The following is a 21,984-nucleotide window of genomic DNA, read 5'->3' as shown; positions in this document are numbered from 1 at the left end:
GAGTAAAAACACGGCCCAATTCATGGGATTGGTGGAGGTGGACAAACTGTGTTGGCACTTTGGTTTACCTGCACAATATAAAAGAACTTCTTGGGGCGCCTGGGTGGCTCAGATGGTTAAGCATCTGCCTTCAGCTCAGGTCATGATCTCAGGGTCCTGAGATTGAGCCCCATATCGGGCTCCCGGCTCAGCGGGGAGTCGCTTCTCCCTCTCCCTCTCCCCCTGCTTGTGCTCTTTCTCTCTCTCTCTCAGATGAATAAAAATCTTAAAAAATTAAATTAAATTAAAAAAAAAAGAACTTCTTTTACAGTTAAATCCCTGACTTTCTCCCTCCCTACAAACTTGCTTTCCTCCACATCTGCTGCATTCCCAGGCTTCCAACCTAGGTGACAATGCCACTCTTTCAGTTCTCAGGATGAAAACCTTGGCGTCCTTGAATCTATTCTCTCCCTCTTACCCCACAACCAATCTGTTGGGAAATCTGTTGACTCTATTTTCAAAATATATCCAGGATCTGACCCCTTCTTGTCACCTCTACTGCTCTCACCTGGTCCAAGGCACCACAATTTCCTGACAGGTTTTCTGTGATAGTCTCCCACCACAGCAGACAGTCCCTTTGAAATGAAAGCCACACATAACTCCGCTCAAAACCCTTTCATGGTGGGGCGCCTGGGTGGCTCAGACGGTTAAGCGTCTGCCTTTGGCTCGGGTCATGACCCCAGGGTCCTGGGATCGAGCCCTACGTCGGGCTCCCTGCTCAGCGGGGAGCCTGCTTCTCCCTCTCCCTCTGTCTGCCACTCCCCCTGCTTGTGCTCTAATAAAAAATTAAAAAATTTGAAAAAACAAACAAACAAACAAAAAAACCCTTTCATGGTTCCCTATTTCACTCAGAATAAAAAGCAAAGTCCTTACTATGTGCTTCAAGGTCCTGCACCATCAGGCCCTTTGTGAGCTCTACAACCTTCTCGTCTGCTATATCCCTTTGCTTACTTGACTTCAGCCACACTGACCTTGTGTATTCCTTCTCAAATATGCCAAGCACAGTCCCACCCCAGCGCCTTTGGCTTACTGCCCCTCTGCTGGACTGCTCTCCCTTGATAGCCATACAACTCTTTCTCTTGCCTCCTCATGTCTTTACCCAAATGTCACCTTCGTAGTAAGGCTTTCTCGAATTACCCTACATGAAACTGTAACCACCCTCCGCACGGCTCTCCCTATTCCCCTTCTCTGTTCTGACTTTCTCTACAGCACTTATGACCCTGTCACATATTTTACCATATACTATCTCCCCTTAGTAGAATGTGAGCAGGCATGTTTGTCCTCCTCTTCATGTGTGAAACCCCCAGTACCTATTATAGGTACTGTCATATAACAGGTGCCCCATAAATGTTAGTTAAAAAATGAATACATGTAAAATTTTATTATTTTATTTTTTTAAAGATTTATTTATTTGAGAGAGAGCTTAGCATGAGTCGAGGGAGGGGCAGAGGGAGAGGGAGACAAGCAGACTCCCCACTTAGCGATCCCAGGACCCTGAGATCATGACCTGAGCCAAAATCAAGAGTTGGACACTCAACCGAGCCACCCAGGCGCCCCTAAAATTTATTTTTTTTTAAAGATTTTATTTATTTTTTGACAGAGAGAGACACAGCGAGAGAGGGAACACAAGCAGCAGGAGTGGGAGAGGGAGAAGCAGGCTTCCCGCAGAGCAGGGAGCCCGACGCGGGGCTCGATCCCAGGACCCTGGGATCATGACCTGAGCCGAAGGCAGACGCTTAACGACTGAGCCACCCAGGCGCCACCCCTAAAATTTATTTTAAAAAGCTGTACTTGCCCCACAGTTTATATTGCTGCCTGACCTATTTTGAAAATGATTTTTCCTCTTGCCCTTCATGGAAAGACTGGTAGTACCTCTGCCAAAACTTGCCAGGGACTTTACCTTTTATTTTATTTTAAAGATTTTATTTATTTATTTGACAGAGAGAGAGAGAGAGAGACAGCAAGAGAGGGAACACAAGCAGGGGGAGAGAGAGAAGCAGACCTCCTGCTGAGCAGGGAGCCCGACACGGGGCTCGATTCCAGGACCCTGGGACCATGACCTGAGCGGAAGGCAGATGCTTAATGACTGAGCCACCCAAGTGCCCTGGGACTTTACCTTTTAAATTCTCAAGGGTTTCGTATATTAAGTTTGAATTAGAAACAGAGGAATAAAGTTGAAAAGCTAAGGGTAATTTGAAAAAGATGTAGAAAATAGAACACACAGGAAAAGATATGAATCAGAAGAAAACATGATCTAATCAGGGTTAGAATAAAGAAAATATCATTCACTCTTTATGAGGTCATACTGGAGAGATCTGTCTCCCATACTATTTCTTGGCCTCTGATGTACCCAAATTTATGATGGTCGATATGCCATTTATTGGATGGTCACATTATGCTTGGCACACAGTCCTTCCCTTTAAGGTTTTAAAAATTCTAAGACAGCAAGATGAATCTCGCATGTATCATTGTGTATGTTATCTACACATATATGTAAATAATGTACAAATAAATAGATCAACTTTCAGTTTTTAAACCAACATTCACAAAAAAAAAATAAACAACAAAACAGGATTGTAGACTTAGTTCCTCAGGCTATGAGTGAAAGAAAGAACGCTGTATGATAGGTCATCTCACCTGAATTGGAATTGGTACAGATTCTTAACAAAGGAGGCAGACAGAGCTTGGACACAGGAGAAGACTGATTTTGGTACTCAAGAAGGACACAGGCTGGTACTTACAAGGAAGGGAGTAAGGAGAAATGTTTGCTTGGCTCTCACAAAGCAAGTGTTTGGGATATCACTTAAAATGAAGATTTTGGTTAAAAAAAATACTAGATGATATTAAGGATTAGAAACAGTCTCGTATTTCCTTGTTTAAAATATTACATCCGGGGCGCCTGGGTGGCTCAGTTGGTTAAGCGACTGCCTTCGGCTCAGGTCATGATCCTGGAGTCCCAGGATTGAGTCCCACATGGGGCTCCCTGCTCGGCAGGGAGTCTGCTTCTCCCTCTGATCCTCCCCCTCTCATGCTCTCTGTCTCCCATTCTCTCTCTCAGATAAATAAAATCTTTAAAAAAAAAAAAAAATATTACATCCTTACCATTTCATTCAAAATAAGTATGTGAGAGACAGAAGAGGTCTATCTTAAATTATATTTCAATAAAACAAAGTGTCAATTTAACAACTTATTCTTTAAGCAGGTTGATTGAAGGATTGAAGGCTAGCATTGTTCCCACTACCTTAGTGGACACTGAGGGGAAAACAAAACTAAAAGCGACCATCAAAGAGTTCACTTTTATCTACCTACCTACTACCTACCTGTTTACTGTGTCATGTGCCACACGTGCAAGACACAGTTCAAGAAGAGTTCTAAAGGAACACAGGGTGATAAGAAACCCCAAATACCTTCAAAGGTTTCCTACTCAGTAACTGTGTTACATGTAAATATATAATTTGTAAAGGAACTATCTTATTCCCATGATCTTATAAATGCTCAATAAGCGCTCCTTACATCCCATGACACACATCAATCCCAGTGTCCACTGGACGGCAGGAACAGAAGCTACAAGGCACTCTTTCATTTCCTCAAGGCTGGGAGGTACAAACAAGTTTCTTCATATACCCTCAAGTGCAAACTCCATGTTTATAAATAATAGTTTTGGGAGTAATGTATTTTTGAAAGTGTCCAATTCTTTTTAAATCTCTCTGTATACAAGCAAATGCTGGATGCAGTTTCTGTTGTGTATGAATGCCAACATAATTCCAAGGGAAAAAGTATTAGAAGATGGGATTAGGTGGTTGAGGTGCGTCAGGGGAGTTGTTCACTCAGAGGGGCATCTCAGCTGAACTTTAAGGGAAAGATCTGGATTGGCCTCCAAGAGAGGAATGGTATTCCAGGCTTGGGGGATCAGTGTGCGTCAAAGTGAAGGGAAGATAGAAGGGGAAGGAGACTGGCCTGACAAGAGTCACACAGAGTATCAGCAAAGGGGCTGTTACAGGTAGATTGATATTACAGCTAGATTGACAGAGGGCCATAAGTGCCCATCTGGAATTTACAGTTTCATCAGATGGCATAGTCCCTGAAGGTTCCAGAACAGAGAATCAATGAAAATGTTTAGAAAGCTTAAGTATCAAAGTAACAGAATGCACAGGAGTAAAAAGATGGGTCTATCAAGTCAGGATGAGGATAAATTATAAATCATGGTGAATTGTTGCATTTTGGGTGAGCTGCCCCAGAACTCACAGTTCTACTCAAGTATCTGCCTGATTCTAAGTGACTTCAGCGTTCCTGAGGAAGACTCACCAACATTTCAGCCTCAAGGTTTGCTTCATCTCCTGTATTCCAACAGCCTTTCCCGCAATCGTACTTCTGCAACCCACTGACATGGTCATCCTGAACCACATCACACAGAATTTCCCATTGTTCAACCCCAAAGCTGATAACACCTCCCCCAACATCAGCCTCCTGTCCATCTCCCTGTTTTGCTCCCCCTCCTCCGCTACATTGGTGTTGCACCTAACCATGTCCTTCGTCTAGATTAGTGTCCCCACCACCTGCTTCTATTACATCTTTAATTCTCCCACTGGTTTTAAGTAAGTTGTTTAAGCCTCCTGTCCATCTCCCTGTTTTGCTCCTCCGCTACATTGGTGTTGCACCTAACCATGTCCTTCATCACTATAGGCCTCCTCTTCCCAACCTAGGAGTTCTTTAAAGGGTCCCCTCCTGGGCGCCTGGGTGGCTCAGTTGGTTAAGCGACTGCCTTCGGCTCAGGTCATGATCCTGGAGTCCCGGGATCGAGTCCCACATCGGGCTCCCTGCTCGGCGGGGAGTCTGCTTCTCCCTCTGACCCTGCCCCCCTCATGCTCTCTCATTCTCTCTCTCTCTCAAATAAATAAGTAAAATCTTTAAAGGGTCCCCTCCTTCCTACTCTGCATGGATATTCAGATACTCTCTTACATAAGCCTCAGATCACTTGTATCTTTACCTCTCCAATGAAAACTTTCAAGGCCGGGTCAATCTGATCTACCAATTTTGGGTACCACATTAAGACTTTGGTTACCTGCTTCAGCCAAGTCCCCATTGCTGCCCCGGTGATCTCTTTTGTTCTGAAGAAAGCCCTTTCTTGATCTTCACCATGCTTCACACTCTTTCCATATTCTCCCCCTTCTTTCATGTAACAAGGTCTAAGCTGATTTTGAGGGAGTGGTGCACTCAAGGGGATTTGGAAGTCTTAGGTTCAGAAGTCCTAACTATTTAGGATACACCCAGAGTTGGGTTACATTAGGGAACAAAATCAGAAAAGAAGACAGGAGTGAACAGAAAAGTAGTAGGAGAAAACAAGGTTATAAAAAGATAACGAAGGAGAAAATTTCTAGAATAAAAAAAGTGATAATTGGATCAAACGAACCTTACAAAGTTTGAGGATGAAGAAGAGAACACTGGATTTGGTCAGGAAGTCATTTAGGACAACCATTTCTGGGGAGTGGTGAGAAACAGAAACAGGAGGAAATTACTGTAGACAGCAGAGGATAATAAAAATGCAAGGGCAAGGAGTCTAGGCTATACACTCAAAGACTTGGATAAGAAAAAGATGTTGTACCATAATCAGAATGGACTGCAGGGTCAAGTAAGGACTTACTGATTTTTTTTTTTTTTTTTTTTTTTGAGATGGGAGATTTGAGGGCATAATGGAGACAGAGCTATTGTGGAAATTTTAGAGGAATGATAAAAATCTAACCGGTCAAGCTGTCTGACAAGCGCATAAAGTCAGAGCAGAATTTTATCCTTCTCTTTTACTTAAATCTTTCCCTCTGGAGGAGACAGTAACTAAATGTGCAACTGAGCCCTGCAGGGGCTTGGCACTGGGACACTCAGCACGGACATGGAAACTAGGCTTAGTAGGAGGCTGAGGAGTGGGCTTCCCAGAGGCCGGCCTCCACAAGGGCAGATGTTTTAGTGGTCTTCTAAGTCAGACCTTCTGCAGGAACCAGGAAGCCTTCTCTGGCCTGTCTAGATTAGCGTCCCCACCACCTGCTTCTATTACATCTTTAATTCTCCCACTGGTTTTAAGTAAGTTTAATCTCCACTGGACTATAAACTCTAGGAAGGCAGGGATTATACCTGCCCAGAGCTCGGTTTTATCTTCAGTGTTCAACAGTGGACTACTACTTAGAAGGCACTTAATAAATACTGGCTGGATAAATAAATAGTTAACAGTGATTACATCTGGCCTGGGTTCCATCTGGACTTATAATGCCTGTCAATTTTGATAAGTAATAGCTCTTCAAAATACTACCAGGCAGAATGATATTTTCCCAGGAAAATGCCGCATGATTTTGAAACATATGCTGCACAAATGAATTGAGTATGGCAAGTTGCCAAACTGACACTCAGAGGCATGCACCTGAAGTAGTTTAATAGTACTTTCAACTTAAATGGTACTTGGACTCAAAAACACGTATCTCAGGCCTGGAAAAGTACTCAGAAAGTTACGTAATTCAATCCCCCCCTCACGGAATGCTCAAACATAGTCTTCATTAGTCCTAACATTAAGTGGCCATTTAGAATCCACTTGAACACTTCTATTGATAGAAAATACATCTTTTTTAATTATGTTATGTTAATCACCATACATTACATCATTAGTTTTTGACCTCTTTATGAGAATGCCGCTCCATTTTTGGATCCCTCCAGGTATTAGAAAATTCTTACCATGCATGCACAGCTTTCACCTAATGCACTGGTCCCATAGATCAATGTAACTACAGTACAGTCTTTCCAGTATCTGAGGAAGGCTACCACATCCTCTTTTACAGCTTCTCCTCCCCTGCTCCTTTAGTCCTCTTCATGGGATCCTCACAGCATTTGAAAGAGCATGTCTAGGGGCACCTGGGTGGCTCAGTCAGTTAAGCGTCTGCCTTTGGCTCAGGTTATGATCACAGAGTCCCAGGATCAGGATCAAGCCCCATGTCGACTCCCTGCTCAGTAGGGAGTCTGCTTCTCCCTCTCCCTCTGCCCTCCCCCTGCTTGTGCTCTGTCTCTCTCTCTCAAATAAATAAATAAAATCTTTAAAAAAAAAAAAAAAGAGCATGTCTATACCCATTTTCTTGTCATTCATATTTTCATGAAAAGCAACAGAATAATGAAAAAAAATACTAAGGAATATAAAACTAAAGCAACACAGTCACATGAGAAAAATAGCAAAACATGTGCAAAATGGAGGTCTATCAGTATTCCTTCCCATCAGATTATGTCTGACTCTTAACTCTCTATCTTAACTGTGCAATATCCTTACCTTAATCCAGTGTTCCACATTGTCAGGCTCAAAGGCAGGCTGTAGATAATATACAGAGAATATTAATACACAGCAATAACTTTATCAACTTTGCCGTTTTTTTTTCAACTTTGCCATTTTAATCTATCCTTCTGACTAAAGCATATGGAAAAGTGTCCTTTTTCCTTCTCCAAGCCATTTCGTCAGCAAGTTCAGCAAGGACACAGAATGATGGTCAGAGGAAGAAACATGAAGCCTTCTCTGGGATCTCTTCTGTTTTTATCTCCTGCCTAAGCCCACCTGGAGATTCTAATTTAATTGGTCTGGAATAGGGCCCAGGTGTCAGAATTATTTTTTTTTTAAAGCTCTCCAGAGGGACACCTGGAGCTCAGTCAGTTAAAGCGGCTGACTCTTGATTTCGGCTTGGGTCATGATCTCAGGGTCCTGGGATTGAGCCCTGCGTCTGTCTCTGCACTCAGCATGCAGTCTGCTTGTCTCTCTCCCTCTGCTCCTCCTCCCGGACTCTCTCTCTAATAAATAAATAATATCTTAAAAAAAATAAAGCTCTCCAAGAGCCAAAATAGAGGAATGCTAGATATAATCTTTATAAAAAACCAAACAAGCACTGATTAATGAGCCAGATTATTCAAATGTCACGGAAGCAAATCTGCTTGGAGAAGGCTATGCCCCTTTCGTCGGGTCCCTCTTTTCAAGAACAACCTGTAGCAAGGGGCTTTCCTATCTTACCTATAGCAGGAATATTGTTTGATCCAGTAATAACTGGGGGAGGGGTGCTGGCGGTGGGAGGATGTAGTGGGGGATAATCTTCTGTCTTACAAAGCAGAAAATGAAGTAAAGATCACATATATTTTTACCCAGGTCAGTCAGATATTAATCTGAAATTAGAAATCAAACCAGTAGGATACCTCCTTTCTTCACTCTCTGTAACTCTTAGAAGCTTGTGGAATTCCCTCTAACAGTCACTTAACAAATAGAGGTATTTGCTTTGCTAATAATTCAGGTGGGTCTTTAAATAAAGAAGGGAATATCTAAACCAGCATACCGTCACATGGAGGAAGGAAAGGTATAATACTCTTTCACTTACGTAACACTTCACCTTCAAAGCACCTAAGATAACTAATTAATGTAGCTGTACTGCTGAATAATTTTGTCACTGCAGCAAAGAGCTGATCCTATTAAAACACAACTAAACTTCAAGAAGCTCTTGTGCTTTTTCTTTTTTACCCTCTAGGCAGTAACAAGGAGCACTAGCAGCAAAAATCTTTCCTTTTGGAGTCTTAAGAAACTGTCCCAAATTTTTACATTTCATCATCAAATCTATACCCATAACCTATTTGAGATCCAATCTATTGTGGAACTAGCACATTACAATAGGAGCTGACTCTGTTTCCAACTCTCTCTAGTGCTCCTATCTACACCCTCTGGTATCTGGGCCAAGATATTCACCAAGTGGAATATGTCCAGGGCATTATTTAATAGGTATATTTAGAATAAACTGCAAGTACGATTGCCTAGAGCCCTAAAAATGCCACGTGTCTAGAGATTTTTTTTTTTTTAAGAAAGTATAACTTAAGGGTGAAAACAGCTGGTGAAAGTGCTCTGGAGCTGGAAGCTGAGAAACCACTCCATTTTGGTACTCTCACTTACATTTAAAGCAGTTATTTTTGTGACTGTTAAAAAGGTAGTCTATGGAAAGCACACACCGTGTGACTGTGACTTTGCACATGACATTTATGTATGTTTCAAGTTTAAAATAGGCTTACCAGTTTTCCATGTCTTTGGATTCTAAGGCATCAAAGGAGGTAACATATAAAAAGGAAATGTTGGTTGAATTCAAAAAAATTCAAGTGAATCAAGTATTGATATGTCCAATATCCACTTGATTCCTGAGTTCATTTTTGATACTTTATGAAAAATTAGAAGGGGAGGAATATGAGGCAGAGTACTTAACATGAAGGTGTTCCCTCTCCAATAACGATCTAAAATTAGGAAAGGAAGAGAAGGGGAAGGAAATGGGAAGGGAAGAAAGAAATGTGCGAGAAATTCCCTAAAATTGCGGGGGTGGGAATGCGAGGCGAGGGAGTTCGCGAATTCTCTTCACCGGGATGGGCACTACCAGACCTCTCCTGTTTAATAAAATGGAAAGAGTTCTTTCACGCTACTGCCCAACAAAGCCGTAAGTTATCCAGACCCCAAAGTTCGTAGGCCCCCTTCACCAGGACAATGCTGGCTCCAGGGCAGTCAAGGCAAGGGGCAGCCAGCTAAGGACGCCCCTGGGGGAAGAGGGAGGTAGCGCAGCCCAGCCGGTTGCCTCGGGGCCGGTCCCCGCCCCCCCAGAGCTCCCGATTGGGATGGATCACCTTAGGACTCGGCTTCTTTGTAAATTGTTTCCAGCGATTCGGCCCCGTCCTCTTCCTAGAGGAGGACCTTTCCTGGGGCGCCAGCAGCATTTTCCAGGTTCGGGCCCGGACCACCGCAATGCTGGAACTACCGCTCCGTTGCCTAGGCTGCTTCCGGGTCGTCCTGGGAGTTGTAGTTCCTCCGGCCTCAAAGAAGGCAGGTGTGGGGCGCCGCCGAACCACCACTCCCAGGAGGCTTTGCGCAGGCGGAACGGGTTAGCTCAGTAACCCATGGCAACGGCAGCGGTCCCGCGGCCTTGTAGTCGCCAGAGCTCGCTTTGATATTACCTTTGCCTTTTACTGGCGCCCGGGGATGACGCAGTGCTCCCTGATTGGCTCTGCAGCGGAGGCGGTGGTTTAGGGGGCCGAGAATTCTGCTAGCCGGACACGTGGTAGCGAAATACGAGGAGTTTGAGGGGTCTCAAGGCCAAAACAAGGTGGGAGGTGTGCAGGTAAGTGCCCCCTTTTCCTGTTAGAATGGGGGCTACCACGGGTGGATGAGTCGCGTCGCTCTCAGACGCGTACTCGTTGTGTTGCAGTAACTGTAGTTGTACCCCTGACATGTTTCTCCTTCCCTTTTCTGGCTCTCCTGGTGGATCTTGGCTTCTCTAAGTCCAGATTCTCCCAAATCGTGTAAGCTTCACTGCATCTCAGAGAGAAAAGGGCCTCCTTTCCACCGGCCTCTGCTCAAGAATCAGACTCTCAGCCGGAAGTGTTTTCTGGACTGCACAGGATACTTAGGAGGGTTGGACGATCTCAAATCCTTGAGCTAAGGGCTTCGCGAGGTCTGGGGCCAGTGGAGGGGGCCCATGGAGTAAAGAAAAATCCATCCTATTGACTGAACTTAGATGTTCCAGGAGGCAGTACTTCCTAGGATACATGGATTTGTAAGGAGAGGTAGTAGTTTACGTGGGAGCTTTGAACCCAGCTTTGTGGCTGTATGACCTGAGGAAACTTTAATAACGCGAACCCCGGATTTACTCATCGGCAAACCTAAATCACTGGAATATTGTAACGAAGAAAAATCAATGTAAACATAGAGCTTTGCCAGGAAACATAAACTATACTAGACTTGAGATTGGTGAAAATGAGATCAGGGAAGTTGTGTCCTCATACTATTGCAGAGATCATAGGACCTGCTCTGTGACTTGAGTGTCTATCAGAAGGGTGATGGTTGAATAAATTGTGTCACATCCAATTTATGTAATATCATGAAGTAGTTATTTTAAAAGGGTAAATTAGTTCTGTGTCTCTTCTCCAGGAAAGATATCCATTTCCTCCTGGGAAAAAAGCAAATTGCAGAGAAGTGCATACAGTGTGGTATGTTTCCATTAAAAAAAAAAAATCCCCTCCCATATACGAGTATGTTTAAATGTTTGTATGAGTATGGAGAAAGGTTGTAGAGGCTGGGAGGATGGATAGAGGCAGAGAAGAAAGGTAAGGGAAAACAAAGAAAATAATAAGAACACTATAGCAAAATGGAAAATATGACTATAAAATTGTATCTTAACATTACAATTAATATAAACATTGCATATGTGTATGGACAAGATGAGACTTCTAATAGGCTATCAGCCTATTAGAGTACAACCTCTAAAGCCAGACTTCCGTGATTTAAGTCCTGGCTCTGCCACTTCCCAGATGGTGACTCTATTACCCTCAGTTTTCTCATGTAAAATGCACTTAATAGCATGTCTTACAAGGTCGATATGATGATACATTTTAGCAGGGTTAATATGGAAAAGACAGTAAATGCCCAATAAATGTTAGCTGCTACTATTGTCATTATGTGAAATTGTTAACTTATATCGTGATCACTGACATATTTAGGTTTACTTCTACCATCTTATTTTGTATTTTCTATATTTGATGTGCTTTTTGGTCTCTTTTCCTCTTTCTTGCCTTTTATTGTATTAACCAGTTTTTCTTTTATCATCCCCCATCCCTCACCAATGGTTTCAGAAATTATGCATTCCATCATTAATCTTTTAATGGTTACTTTAAAAATTTTGGCACACATGCTTAACAGTTTGACATGATTCATTATCTCTCTCCCCCTCCCAAATAGTATAAGGATTTTAGAATACTCTACCTCTGAATAGGCTGTCTCATCTGTTATTGTTTTCTAGAATTTAAAATCCATCATTTCTGTGTCTTTCTGAGTCAACTCAGTGCACCATATTGTTTAGAAGTCCTTCAGACTTTTTTCTATGCATATATAAACATTGTAGCATGTATGTGTACATATGTGTTTATAAATATGTATACAGTTTTTCTTTCACAAAAAAAATGTGCTCACCTAAGCTTACTCTTTTCCCTTAGCATATCACAATCATGACAGTCAGTAGAGAATTCATCTAAAAAACATTTAGAAATCCCTTCTTCTGAGGGAATGCTGGGGAGGCGGGGTGGGGCATGTGTGGCACTGGAACTGTTAGGACATGTCAGTACAATGCTACCAGAGGTGCAGGGAATCTCTGTTAGCCCTCGTGAAGGCATAGATCCATTGCCAGCTTATCACTTGTCCTTAAAGTGATAAAGTTTTTTCCGTGAACCATTTCCAGGTGGCTTTTGTTAATGGTTTTTCCTTAAGACTTTCCTCGGAACTCGCTTTGTAAAAGTGAAGTGTGAATGTATATTTAGAAAAGCATAACACCACAAATCTTAGAAGATACCTTCAGTGAGTGACCCACAGGGGAGAGGGTGATGATGAAGGCAAATAAAAGTCAGTTGGTATTTTGGAGACTATTGGTTTGTTTCTTGAGAAATTTGCTTGGTTTAGATTATATCCCTCTCAAAGCATTTTTTTTTTTTAAAGATTTCATTTATTTATTTGAGAGAGAGAGAGAGAGACAGCGAGAGAGGGAACACAAGCAGGGGGGAAAGGGAGAAGCAGGCCTCCCGCGGAGCAGGGAGCCCGATGTGGGGCTCGATCCCAGGACCCTGAGATCATGACCCGAGCTGAAGGCAGACGCTCAGCGACTGAGCCACCCAGGCGCCCCAGCATTTTTTTTTTTAAAGATTTTATTTATTTATTTGACAGAGAGAGACATCGGGAGAGGGAACACAAACAGGGGGAGCAGGAGAGGGAGAAGCCTCTTAATGACTGAGCCACTCAGGCACCCCCCAAAGCATGTTTTAAAAAAACATGTACATGAATATGTGTATGTGCGTATTTATGTTTACATTACTCTGTGATAAAAACTTGTATTTGAGCCCTTAGAAAATGGGTGCACTAATAAAAATTATCATAAACTGAACAGTGAATGGGGAAAGGAAAGTGCAGTTCTTCTAACTCTGGGCAAAGTTGGATTTTTTTTTTTTTTAAATGTTGATTTCCAGCTGAAGGGCATTTTCTAATGCCCTCTAATATTTGTATTCATTCTCATGTTACAGAGAATCACTGACAATAGCAATTTATCTAGTACAATACTTTCTCTTGGGGCACCTGGGTGGCTCAGTAGGTTAAGCGTCAGCCTTCAGCTCAGGTCATGATTCCAGGGTCCTGGGATCGAGCCCCGCATCAGACTCCCTGCTCGGCGGGAAGCCTGCTTCTCCCTCTCCCACTCCCCCTGCTTGTGTTCCCTCTCTCGCTGTGTCTCTCTCTGTCAAATAAATAAAAAATACTTTTTCTTAAATGCAGCCGTCACTTTTCCTTGTTTGCTTTTTTGTTTGGTGACATGTTGATTTATCATCATTAGGATGGGACTTTTAAGAAGCCCCAAACAGCAGGTGTGAGTACATAGCATCAAAGTCCTGCACTATGGAGAGAGCCAAGTGGATACTCCTCTCTAGCTGACCTAGTGGGTTCAGTATACGAAGCTGAGGATTTTGAATTTTATCTTTAAAAATATGGGGATTAAACTTTTGTGCATTGTATCACAGGAGAACCCATCTCTGCATCCAAGAACATGGCCAGTGTCCTCTAGAGCTCCCAAGGACCTAATGACAGACCTTGCGTTAAGAATGAAGAAATCTGTTTCTTCAATTGAGGGAACAGTGGGAAAGGGAGATAAGAGAAAATGCTTTCAGAATTGAGCGGATTATTAATCACAATTGAAACTCTTCTGTTAGAAGATGGCGACTCCTAGAACATGTTCATTGTTTCCTTCCGCAAGGATAGGTCTAAGAGGTCCCTAAGAGAAAGCTAAGTGTTGGAAGCCAAGAGTCTGGGCTTCCGGATCTAGTGCTGCTTCCCTCTTTTTTTTTTTTTTAAAGATTTTTATTTATTTATTTGACAGAGAGAGAGACACAGCGAGAGAGGGAACACAAGCAGGGGGAGTGGGAGAGGGAAAAGCAGGCTTCCCCCTGAGCAGGGAGCCCGACGCGGGGCTCCATCCCAGGACCCTGAGATGACCCGAGCCGAAGGCAGATGCTCAGCGACTGAGCCACCCAGGCACCCCGCTGCTTCCCTCTTGGACAGTCCCTGTGTCTAACCTTGGGGAATCTGAGGACCAGTGGGTTTCCTTTCAGTTATCTTTACGTAGATATGTAAATCATTACTTACCCTTCCTACTCCAGATAATATGCTCGTGTGGCATTTGGATTCCTGTGTGGTACCCCATAGGGCATGAATACAGGAACTGGTCCTCTTTCCTTCTTTGGTTCTCAGATTAAATAATGTGCATTCTTATTTTGTTGTTCAGTCTTTGAGATTGGTTTGTTTGAGCCTGACCCTGAGGGTGGATCTGTGCTAGGTGTATAGACAAGATCCAGGGCTTGCTACACAAAAGGACCAGGGACTAGTCGCCAAGATCCCTGATAAAAGTAAAGCTGAATTGCTTATGAATTGCATGTATGCTCCATGTGGTTTCTCACTTCTATTTGGACACCATATAAGAACAAATTGGAAAATAATCTTACCTCTCAGAGATAATCTCTATCTTTTGATGCATATTGTTACATATAGTTCAATAAACACCAGGATGCTGTTTTGGAACCTGCTTTCTTTACTTAACATATTAGGAGAAATTGCTATGTTGCCTAGCATTCTCTCAAATTGAAGAAAGGAAAAAAAGGATCAAATCAGTAATCAGTATAGCCTAAGCAGTGTGGCCTTCTTCTATATACATTTTCAGGGCTGAAAGCTAGCCTTTGGCAAAAGAATGCACACTCTTTCTGTGATTAGTCCTTATTCCTGTCCTTCCATTTGTTTGATTTTCATCAGTGTAGACAAAAATTCCATGACCGAATTTAAATGTGGTTGATGTCATCATTTTGCTCTGGGTCTTTGGGGAAAGATATCTTTCCTGATATCTAAAACAATTGTATACTGGAAGTAGTAATAAACATGCTGTCATTCATCATCGTGTAGGTTATTTTGTAAAATGCTTAGCCTTTAGATGTCATGGAACTCCTGAATTTACTCTTCTTTTCTTAATTAGGTAGAGGAATCTCTTAGGATGAAGCTGAGTCTTACCAAGGTAGTTGATGGCTGTCGCCTAGGAAAAATAAAAAACCTGGGCAAAACAGGGGACCACACCATGGACATTCCAGCCTGCCTTCTATACACCAAGACCGGCTCTGCCCCACACCTGACCCATCAGACACTGCATACTATCCACAGGCTTCCTGCCATGGCTCAGCTTACGCTGTCCTCGTTGTAAGTGTTAGACCCGATCACTTAAGTATCAACTCTGGCAGCAGCACAGATACCTTAATAAGGTGCAGTAAAGAGAAAGACTTTTTTTATTATATGCACAAAATTTATAGATTTTTAGAATGAAATCAGATGTCAAGTGTTAATACGTCATCTGGCCCTAATCTGGAAGCCATAGGCTGGACCTGTATGTCAGAGCTGCTTCACTATTCCTCTGGCCCAACTGTGCCAGTATGGTGGTCCTCATTGCCTCCCAGAGGTGACAGGGCACAGGGCAGGGAATGCTCTGTGAGAACTAAACTTGGTCTCTAGAGGCTGTCTTCATGCATCAGCCTCAAATGTTTCCCTGTATCTGCACATGTACTTGCTAGTACTACATTATGAAAACAAAACTAATGGAGTTAGATCATTTTATATAATGTACATACTGACTTTATGCTTAATTGAAGAACCTGCTGTATGATGAAATAACTGCAATATTGTGTTAATAATAGTGATTTTAAAGGGGAGAGGGGAGGAAGAAAATCTGGGCATTTGGAAGCAGTTGATCTTTGCCAGTTTCTGTTCTCACAGAACTACTTGTAAATTGAAGATCTGTACTCTGGCTAATGAACACAGCCTAATGAATTGGGACTCTTGAATATGGCATCCTTTTTTGTTCAAGACTACTACTACTACTCCTCCTCCTCTCACATAGCTTGATGGGTGCAGGGAAGTGGGTTTCAGTTGTTGCACAGAGTGTCTGTAGAATGATTCATTATTATGTATTTTTCTGTTTTGCTTACAGGGCAGAACACCATGAAATCTTGGCAGACTATAAGGAAGGAATTGGAAAGTTTATAGGTAAAAATCAAGTTATTTGTGTTTGCCTCATGACATATTAATTTGAAGTTTGGAGGCGCTGTTGATTGATCTTTCATTCATACATTTACTTATTCATTAATTTAATGAGCATTTATTGGGCATCTAAGAACTACGCATTGGGGATTCAGAGATGAGTAGGAACAGTTGCTTCCGCAGTGGAACTCAGAGCCTGTCTGAAATAAAGATAAATAGGTAATTCTAGTAGGATGCAGTGACCGCATTTGCAGGATTAGGAATATGTACATGTACCAGGAGAGCCCAGAGGGAGGAGCACATAACTTGCTGTAGGGTTCATGTGGACGGAGGTCAGACTAAGGAAAGGATTCTTGAGAGAAGGAGGAAGAAGGGGTACCTTATCTGAGTCAAGGAAAAGTAGGACTTAGCCAGGTCGGGAGGTGGGCGCAGTGGTGGTGGCAGACAGGTGTGGGCAGACATCCCAGGCACAGAGCAAAGACCCAGAGGTAAGAAACTGCATGGGGCATACCTAAGATCCAAAGCAGTCTAACCGTGTTTGAGCCTAAAACGTAAGATGAAGCAGAAGATGAAGTGTTTATCTATAGCTGTATTCTGGTATGTTAATATTATCTTTTGTTCCAGAAATAGGATTTTATATACAGATGCATGTGTCCATTTGATTATAGGAAAAGTTTCGCAGTGGCAGCTAGAGAATCCATTCTTCTGTAGACCACTTTCTCCTGAGCTTTCTCCCAATATCTAAGACTCACTTAAGTGAATGAAAATTCTGTTTCCACTGGTTATTCAGTCCTCTGCTTCTCTGGGAAATTGCATGACGACTTGTTGGTCACAAGGCCCTGTTTTCAAGTAGAAGGATTTATGTAATGTTTTCCTTGGACTGAATCCAATTTTAAAACCAGTTTTAAAGTATACAAGCATATAATTAAGTGAAAATAGCTTAAAAAGCTTTCTAGAGATAACTATAATAATTGAAATTGTGGAAAAATAGGTGGAGAACTGCAGAGTTGTTTTTTGTTTTTTGCTTGCTTTATTTTCTGGGTCTTTTTTCAGTGAAATCCTTTTTTTTTTTAATGAAAATATAAGGTAGCATAGGAAATTTAAGCACATATGGTTTAGTGAGCACTTTAAAAAAATTTTTTTATATGACTATATTTTTGACTAAAGAACCCAAGAAATTTCATCTTGAGTCAATGAAACTTACTGAGAATTCGATCCATTTTTATTCAGTATGCTATAGCTTCCCTGTAATTCTGTCCCGGGGTCCCATGATGTGGGATAGCTTTATTATTAATCAGATTACCTTTTGACCATATCATTTTGTCTTTCCAGTAGCTTGTTCCTTTGGATGGTACCTAAAATGAACATACTAGATATTATATTTTTCTTCAAAACAAATCAAGTAGGGTCAACATAACATGCCACTGAACACTTTTATTGTATTTCATACTTTAAGAAACACTTTTCCTTTGTAGCAACTCAGTCATTAGACACGAACCTTTAATTCTTTTTTCAGATGAGTAGGTTTTAAAGGTAATCTTTTCATTCATGTTGACAGGCCTCTTATAATTCTAAGATCGGGTATGAACAGTTTATTACGTCTAGCGATACTTACTTTATCCAGTAGTACACATATGAAGCTGCTCTCTGTTACAACACAGTGTAATTGTTGATGTAAGTGTTTGCAAGAGTTCTTTTTTATGTTTATACAGGCATGCCAGAATCACTCTTGTACTGTTCCCTGCATGATCCAGTGAGCCCCTGCCCAGCCGGTTATGTAACAAACAAGGTGTGTTCTCAGAAAGGCCTCCAAAGCTGCAGCTTCGTCCCAGAAAGTCAGCCTGTTGTAGCTTTCCAGTGCTAGATCCCACTGCCTGGGATGCTAGCCCATTCCTGACCCCTTTATACCTTCTCCTTATTTCGATGAATATAGTGGGATGAGTGGTTTATAGGAATTAGAGTAGGGCTGCCTGCAGACGGGGTAAGGAATATATCCTCAGCATTTTCATTGTTGCAAAAAAATTTGGGGATGAAGGAGGGTCAAGTACATGGCAAAAAAAGAAATTGCTATGATGGTAGAAAGCAATAGTTTTTTTGTGCCATGCTTTATTTGCAGTTTTAACAACCTCAGGAAGCGCTAGGAAAGTTGCTGATGAGTGTTATCACATGTATAACTATATATAGTAGAATCTCCGTGTAATACTGCTTGCTTTTAGAACAGCATTTGAAAAAGCTGGGTGCACAGCCAGAGATTTTAGCTAGTGAAGAACAGTATCAAAAGGACTTCATTAAAAGTCCCCACCTGAGACATGGCGCATTGGTCTTATACCTGCGGACTACATTCTGGCAAGCCCTCCATATATGCTGGTGCTTTACGAATGCAGCTACTTTTCCTGCACCCGCTTTATCGATGTCAACAGTATCTATTAATCTTACCTAAGAAAAGTATTTTAAGTGAGTCTTCTGCTTTAAACTTCTTTTTATTTTGTAATTTTAATCCAAAAGAGAGTATTTTTACCTCAGTTATCTACCCCATTTGTCAGGGAGAGAGGATTCATTTAAACAGTGTTCTTAAGCCTTAGGCCAGAATAAAAAGACTCTATGTGGCGTCCCCATTCATGTCCTTGTCAATCTCTTCTAAGAAGAAAGATACTATAGGAGAAGGAGTAACCAAAGAAAGAACATTATATAGAGATGTTTACGTACATTCTGACTTCTTTGTATCTGTATCTAACTCAATCCAGTAAGAACTTACTAACCTTCAATAATGTGTGAGGCCCTAGACTAGGCTTTTGGGGCACAGACATGAATTGGGATACTCAGTACTATCGTTTCTATAAAAGAAATAAGTACAGATTGCTGCAAGAGCTTAGAAGAGTGAGTGATGGATTATGCCCAGATAGGTTTGGGGGGCACAATAGAGTAGATGATATTTGGACCTCTCTTGAAGGATGCATAGTATTTTACCAGGCAGAGAAGTAGGGGGAGGGCATTTCAGCCAAAAGGAACAATGTGATCAAAGACAGAGAACGATCAAAGTCTGTGGTGTGTTTAGAGACAGCATGCATGGGGTGGGGTCTCGGAGAATGGAAGACTGGGCTGGGAAAGTATCCCAAAGAATTCTTGGGGCTAGCTCAGAAGCTGGCTGTGTGGTCACTGAAGGATTCTCTATGAGCTATAAGGTGCTCGGAGAATTGGAATATAGTACAAGAAGCTTCTACCCCCCACGTCTAAGATAGTGAATGCCACCATCTCTCTATTTGTAAGGAAGGATTAAATTCAGTATTGCTTTATCATTTTATTATTTCCTTTTGATTTGCATTTCACTCTTGCTGATTCCTCATCATTTTGTTCCATGGCAGTCTGTGTCCGTGTGGGGTCTTGGGGGACGAGTGGAAATGACTGCTTCCAAGTTCATGGCAATTCAGCAGACCCTTCAGCCAGACTGGTTCCAGTGTCTGTCAGATGGAGAGGCATCTTGCGAGGAAGCAACTTCCATAAAAAGAGCCAGGAAGTCTGTTGATCGATCGCTTCTATTCCTGGATAATTGTCTACGACTACAGGAAGAGTCAGAGGTAAGGCTGCAGCGCCCACCACTCCTTGCTGTTTGAAACTCTGGCTTACTGCCATTCTCTGCTCCTCCTCCTGCTTCCTTGCTTCTCACTTCCTGGTCTCTGTTACTCTCCTGTTTTCTTGTCCTGAGCCATACGTGTTCTAACTCTCCAGAATTCTGCCTTAGGCTCTCTTTTCTCCCCACTCTGGGTGTTTTCCCTGGGCAACCTCCCCTTGGTTTTAATTGCTGAATAATTCACAAATTGCGTGGATAACCAAGCTCTCTCTGCTTAGCTTCAGAATGACATAAAGTGGACTGCAGCTGGGTTCTACTAGAGTATCCCTCACATGCACCTCAAACTCAGAGGAAACCAAACTCAGTATCTGATCTCCTCAAACCTTTCTTTTCCTCTCTGTCTTAGTTCATAGTGGCTAAGTTCCTCAGCCCAGAAATTTGAGTCTTTCAAGACTCCTTTTTAAAAAAATTTTATTTAAAATCAATTAATTAACATATAGTGTATTATTAGTTTCAGAGGTAGAGTTTAGCGATTCATCAGTTGCATATAACACCCAGTGCTCGTTACATTACATGCCCTCCGTGATGCCCATCACCCAGTTACCCCAGCCCCCCACCCACCTCCCCTCCAGCAACCCTCAGTTTGTTTCCTAGAGTTAAGAGTCCCATATGTTTTGTCTCCCTTCCTGATTTCGTCTTTTTTTTTTTTAAAGATTTTATTTATTTATTTGACAGAGAGAGAGAGAGACAGTGAGAGCAGGAACACAAGCAGGGGGAGTGGGAGAGGGAGAAGCAGGCCTCCTGCCGAGCAGGGAGCCCAATGCGGTGCTCGATCCCAGGACCCTGGGATCATGACCTGAGCCGAAGGCAGACGCTTAACGACTGAGCCACCCAGGCGCCCCCTGATTTCGTCTTATTTTATTTTTCCCTCCCTTCCCCTATGTTCATTTGTTTGGTTTCTTAAATTCCACATTCAAGGCTCCTTTTAATACCCAATTTAATATCCAATTGTTTGCTCCTTCTTGATTCCATCTCCCTAAATATATCTAGGATCTACCCCCACCTCCCCATCTTTCTTAGCACCACCTTGAGGCACAATAACCTCATCATCTCTTATGTAGACATTACCTTTTAATTACTCTGTCTCTTCTCATTTCCATCCAATCCATCTTCAGCCCAGCTATCTGAGAGATCTTCATAAGACACAAATCACCCATATCCACTTCCCTAAGAGAATTTAATGACTCTCTGTGTCAACTCTTATGTGACATGGACAGGCTGCTGTGACCTGACCTCTGCCTACTCCAGCTCAGTGCCGACCGCTTTCTCCTGTGTTTGAGGCCCTTCTGAGTCACCCACAGTTCCCTGAGGCATTTCCCTGTTTCATTTTGCTGAGGCTGTACACGGACTTCCTTCTGGACTGTTTTTTTTTTTTTTTCTGATCTCTAGCCATATTGCTTCTCTTGTTTCCAGACCCGGCTCATTCCATTTCATTCATCGTTCTAGGGAACTGTCCCTGACCCTTCCAGGAAGTTCTATTCATCCTTTGCCACCCGTTTCATTTGTATGTGCCTATATTATAGCTCTGACTGGAGCTATATACTCATATCATAGTGCAATGATTTCTTAATGGCGTTTATCTTTATTAGATTGTGACCTCCTTAAACTCAGTTTTTGAGTGTCCTTTTTGTATCCATCATGTAGCAGAATGCCTGACATAAGTGAGCCCTCAGTAAATGTTTGCTGATGGTGGCTGGTATTGACAGGCTGGGGAGGATGAAGCTGTGGTGGTAGATCAGATATCCTGGTAGCAGAGTGAATGAAGCTGGGAAAGGATGTAGTCACGAGAGAACAGAGCTGGTGAGAGAAGAGAAGGTGTGACCGGAGGGGAGAATTCAGTGTTCAGATCACTTATGTGGAGTAATCCTGAGCAATGTGATCAGGTCCCACTGTGGCAAAGTGCATTGAGGTTGAGGAACATTGTTATCTTGAGTGTACCAATAAAAAATATAATTGGCTGATAAAGTTAGTATACATAAAATGATTGGAGGAAACTTAGTTGTCATTCTGAATAGAACTCTCGTATCTGCAGTAAGAGTTCAGTGTGGGGACATTGCCGTGGGTCCTAATTGTTAGTGTTGCTCACTAGCAATTGTTTTGAGTCAATCATTATCCTTATAGGGTGAGTAATAATGTTTACATGAGTAGAAAGGAGGACAGGGAGTGTGACAGCATGATTATTAGA

The 21,984-nt window shown here is 42.2% G+C and overlaps 2 protein-coding genes and 1 long non-coding RNA gene across 8 annotated transcripts in view; 1 reads left to right on the top strand and 2 right to left on the bottom strand.

The window, feature by feature from the left end:
* The window catches only part of CCDC191 (coiled-coil domain containing 191), a 94,822-nt gene extending 84,839 nt beyond the window's left edge, over positions 1 to 9,983 (bottom strand). For 2 of the 5 annotated variants that reach the window (XM_081796762.1, XM_081796767.1), the window contains exons 1-2: positions 9,697 to 9,982; positions 7,337 to 7,375 (exon numbers count right to left, since the gene is read on the bottom strand). In XM_081796762.1, coding sequence (XP_081652888.1) covers positions 7,337 to 7,375; positions 9,697 to 9,786 — 129 coding nt within the window. In that variant the 5' untranslated portion in view covers positions 9,787 to 9,982. Of the gene's footprint in view, positions 1 to 7,336; positions 7,376 to 9,696 lie in introns of those variants that run through there. The other 3 variants (XR_014138221.1, XM_081796782.1, XM_081796772.1) reach the window with 3 other exon arrangements.
* A 3-nt stretch (positions 9,984 to 9,986) lies between these two features.
* Positions 9,987 to 21,984, top strand: part of QTRT2 (queuine tRNA-ribosyltransferase accessory subunit 2) — a 24,414-nt gene continuing 12,416 nt past the window's right edge. The window contains exons 1-5 of one of the 2 annotated variants that reach the window (XM_006748811.3): positions 9,987 to 10,187; positions 15,120 to 15,337; positions 16,122 to 16,177; positions 17,884 to 17,960; positions 19,534 to 19,746. In XM_006748811.3, the coding sequence (XP_006748874.1) occupies positions 15,138 to 15,337; positions 16,122 to 16,177; positions 17,884 to 17,960; positions 19,534 to 19,746 (546 nt within the window). In that variant the 5' untranslated portion in view covers positions 9,987 to 10,187; positions 15,120 to 15,137. Of the gene's footprint in view, positions 10,188 to 10,288; positions 10,469 to 15,119; positions 15,338 to 16,121; positions 16,178 to 17,883; positions 17,961 to 19,533; positions 19,747 to 21,984 lie in introns of those variants that run through there. The other variant, XM_081796866.1, reaches the window with a different exon arrangement.
* Positions 19,455 to 21,130, bottom strand: LOC145715944 (uncharacterized). Its single transcript, XR_014138251.1, has 2 exons — positions 20,868 to 21,130; positions 19,455 to 19,728 (listed from the first exon to the last, which is right to left on the bottom strand). It is a non-coding gene; the product is annotated as an uncharacterized LOC145715944 (long non-coding RNA).

This window comes from Leptonychotes weddellii, chromosome 1 (assembly GCF_054177405.1).
Source record: "Leptonychotes weddellii isolate Sample4059 chromosome 1, ASM5417740v2, whole genome shotgun sequence".
In the NCBI taxonomy this organism is placed as follows: domain Eukaryota; kingdom Metazoa; phylum Chordata; class Mammalia; order Carnivora; family Phocidae; genus Leptonychotes; species Leptonychotes weddellii.
This window is presented reverse-complemented; position numbering and strand designations above follow the sequence as displayed.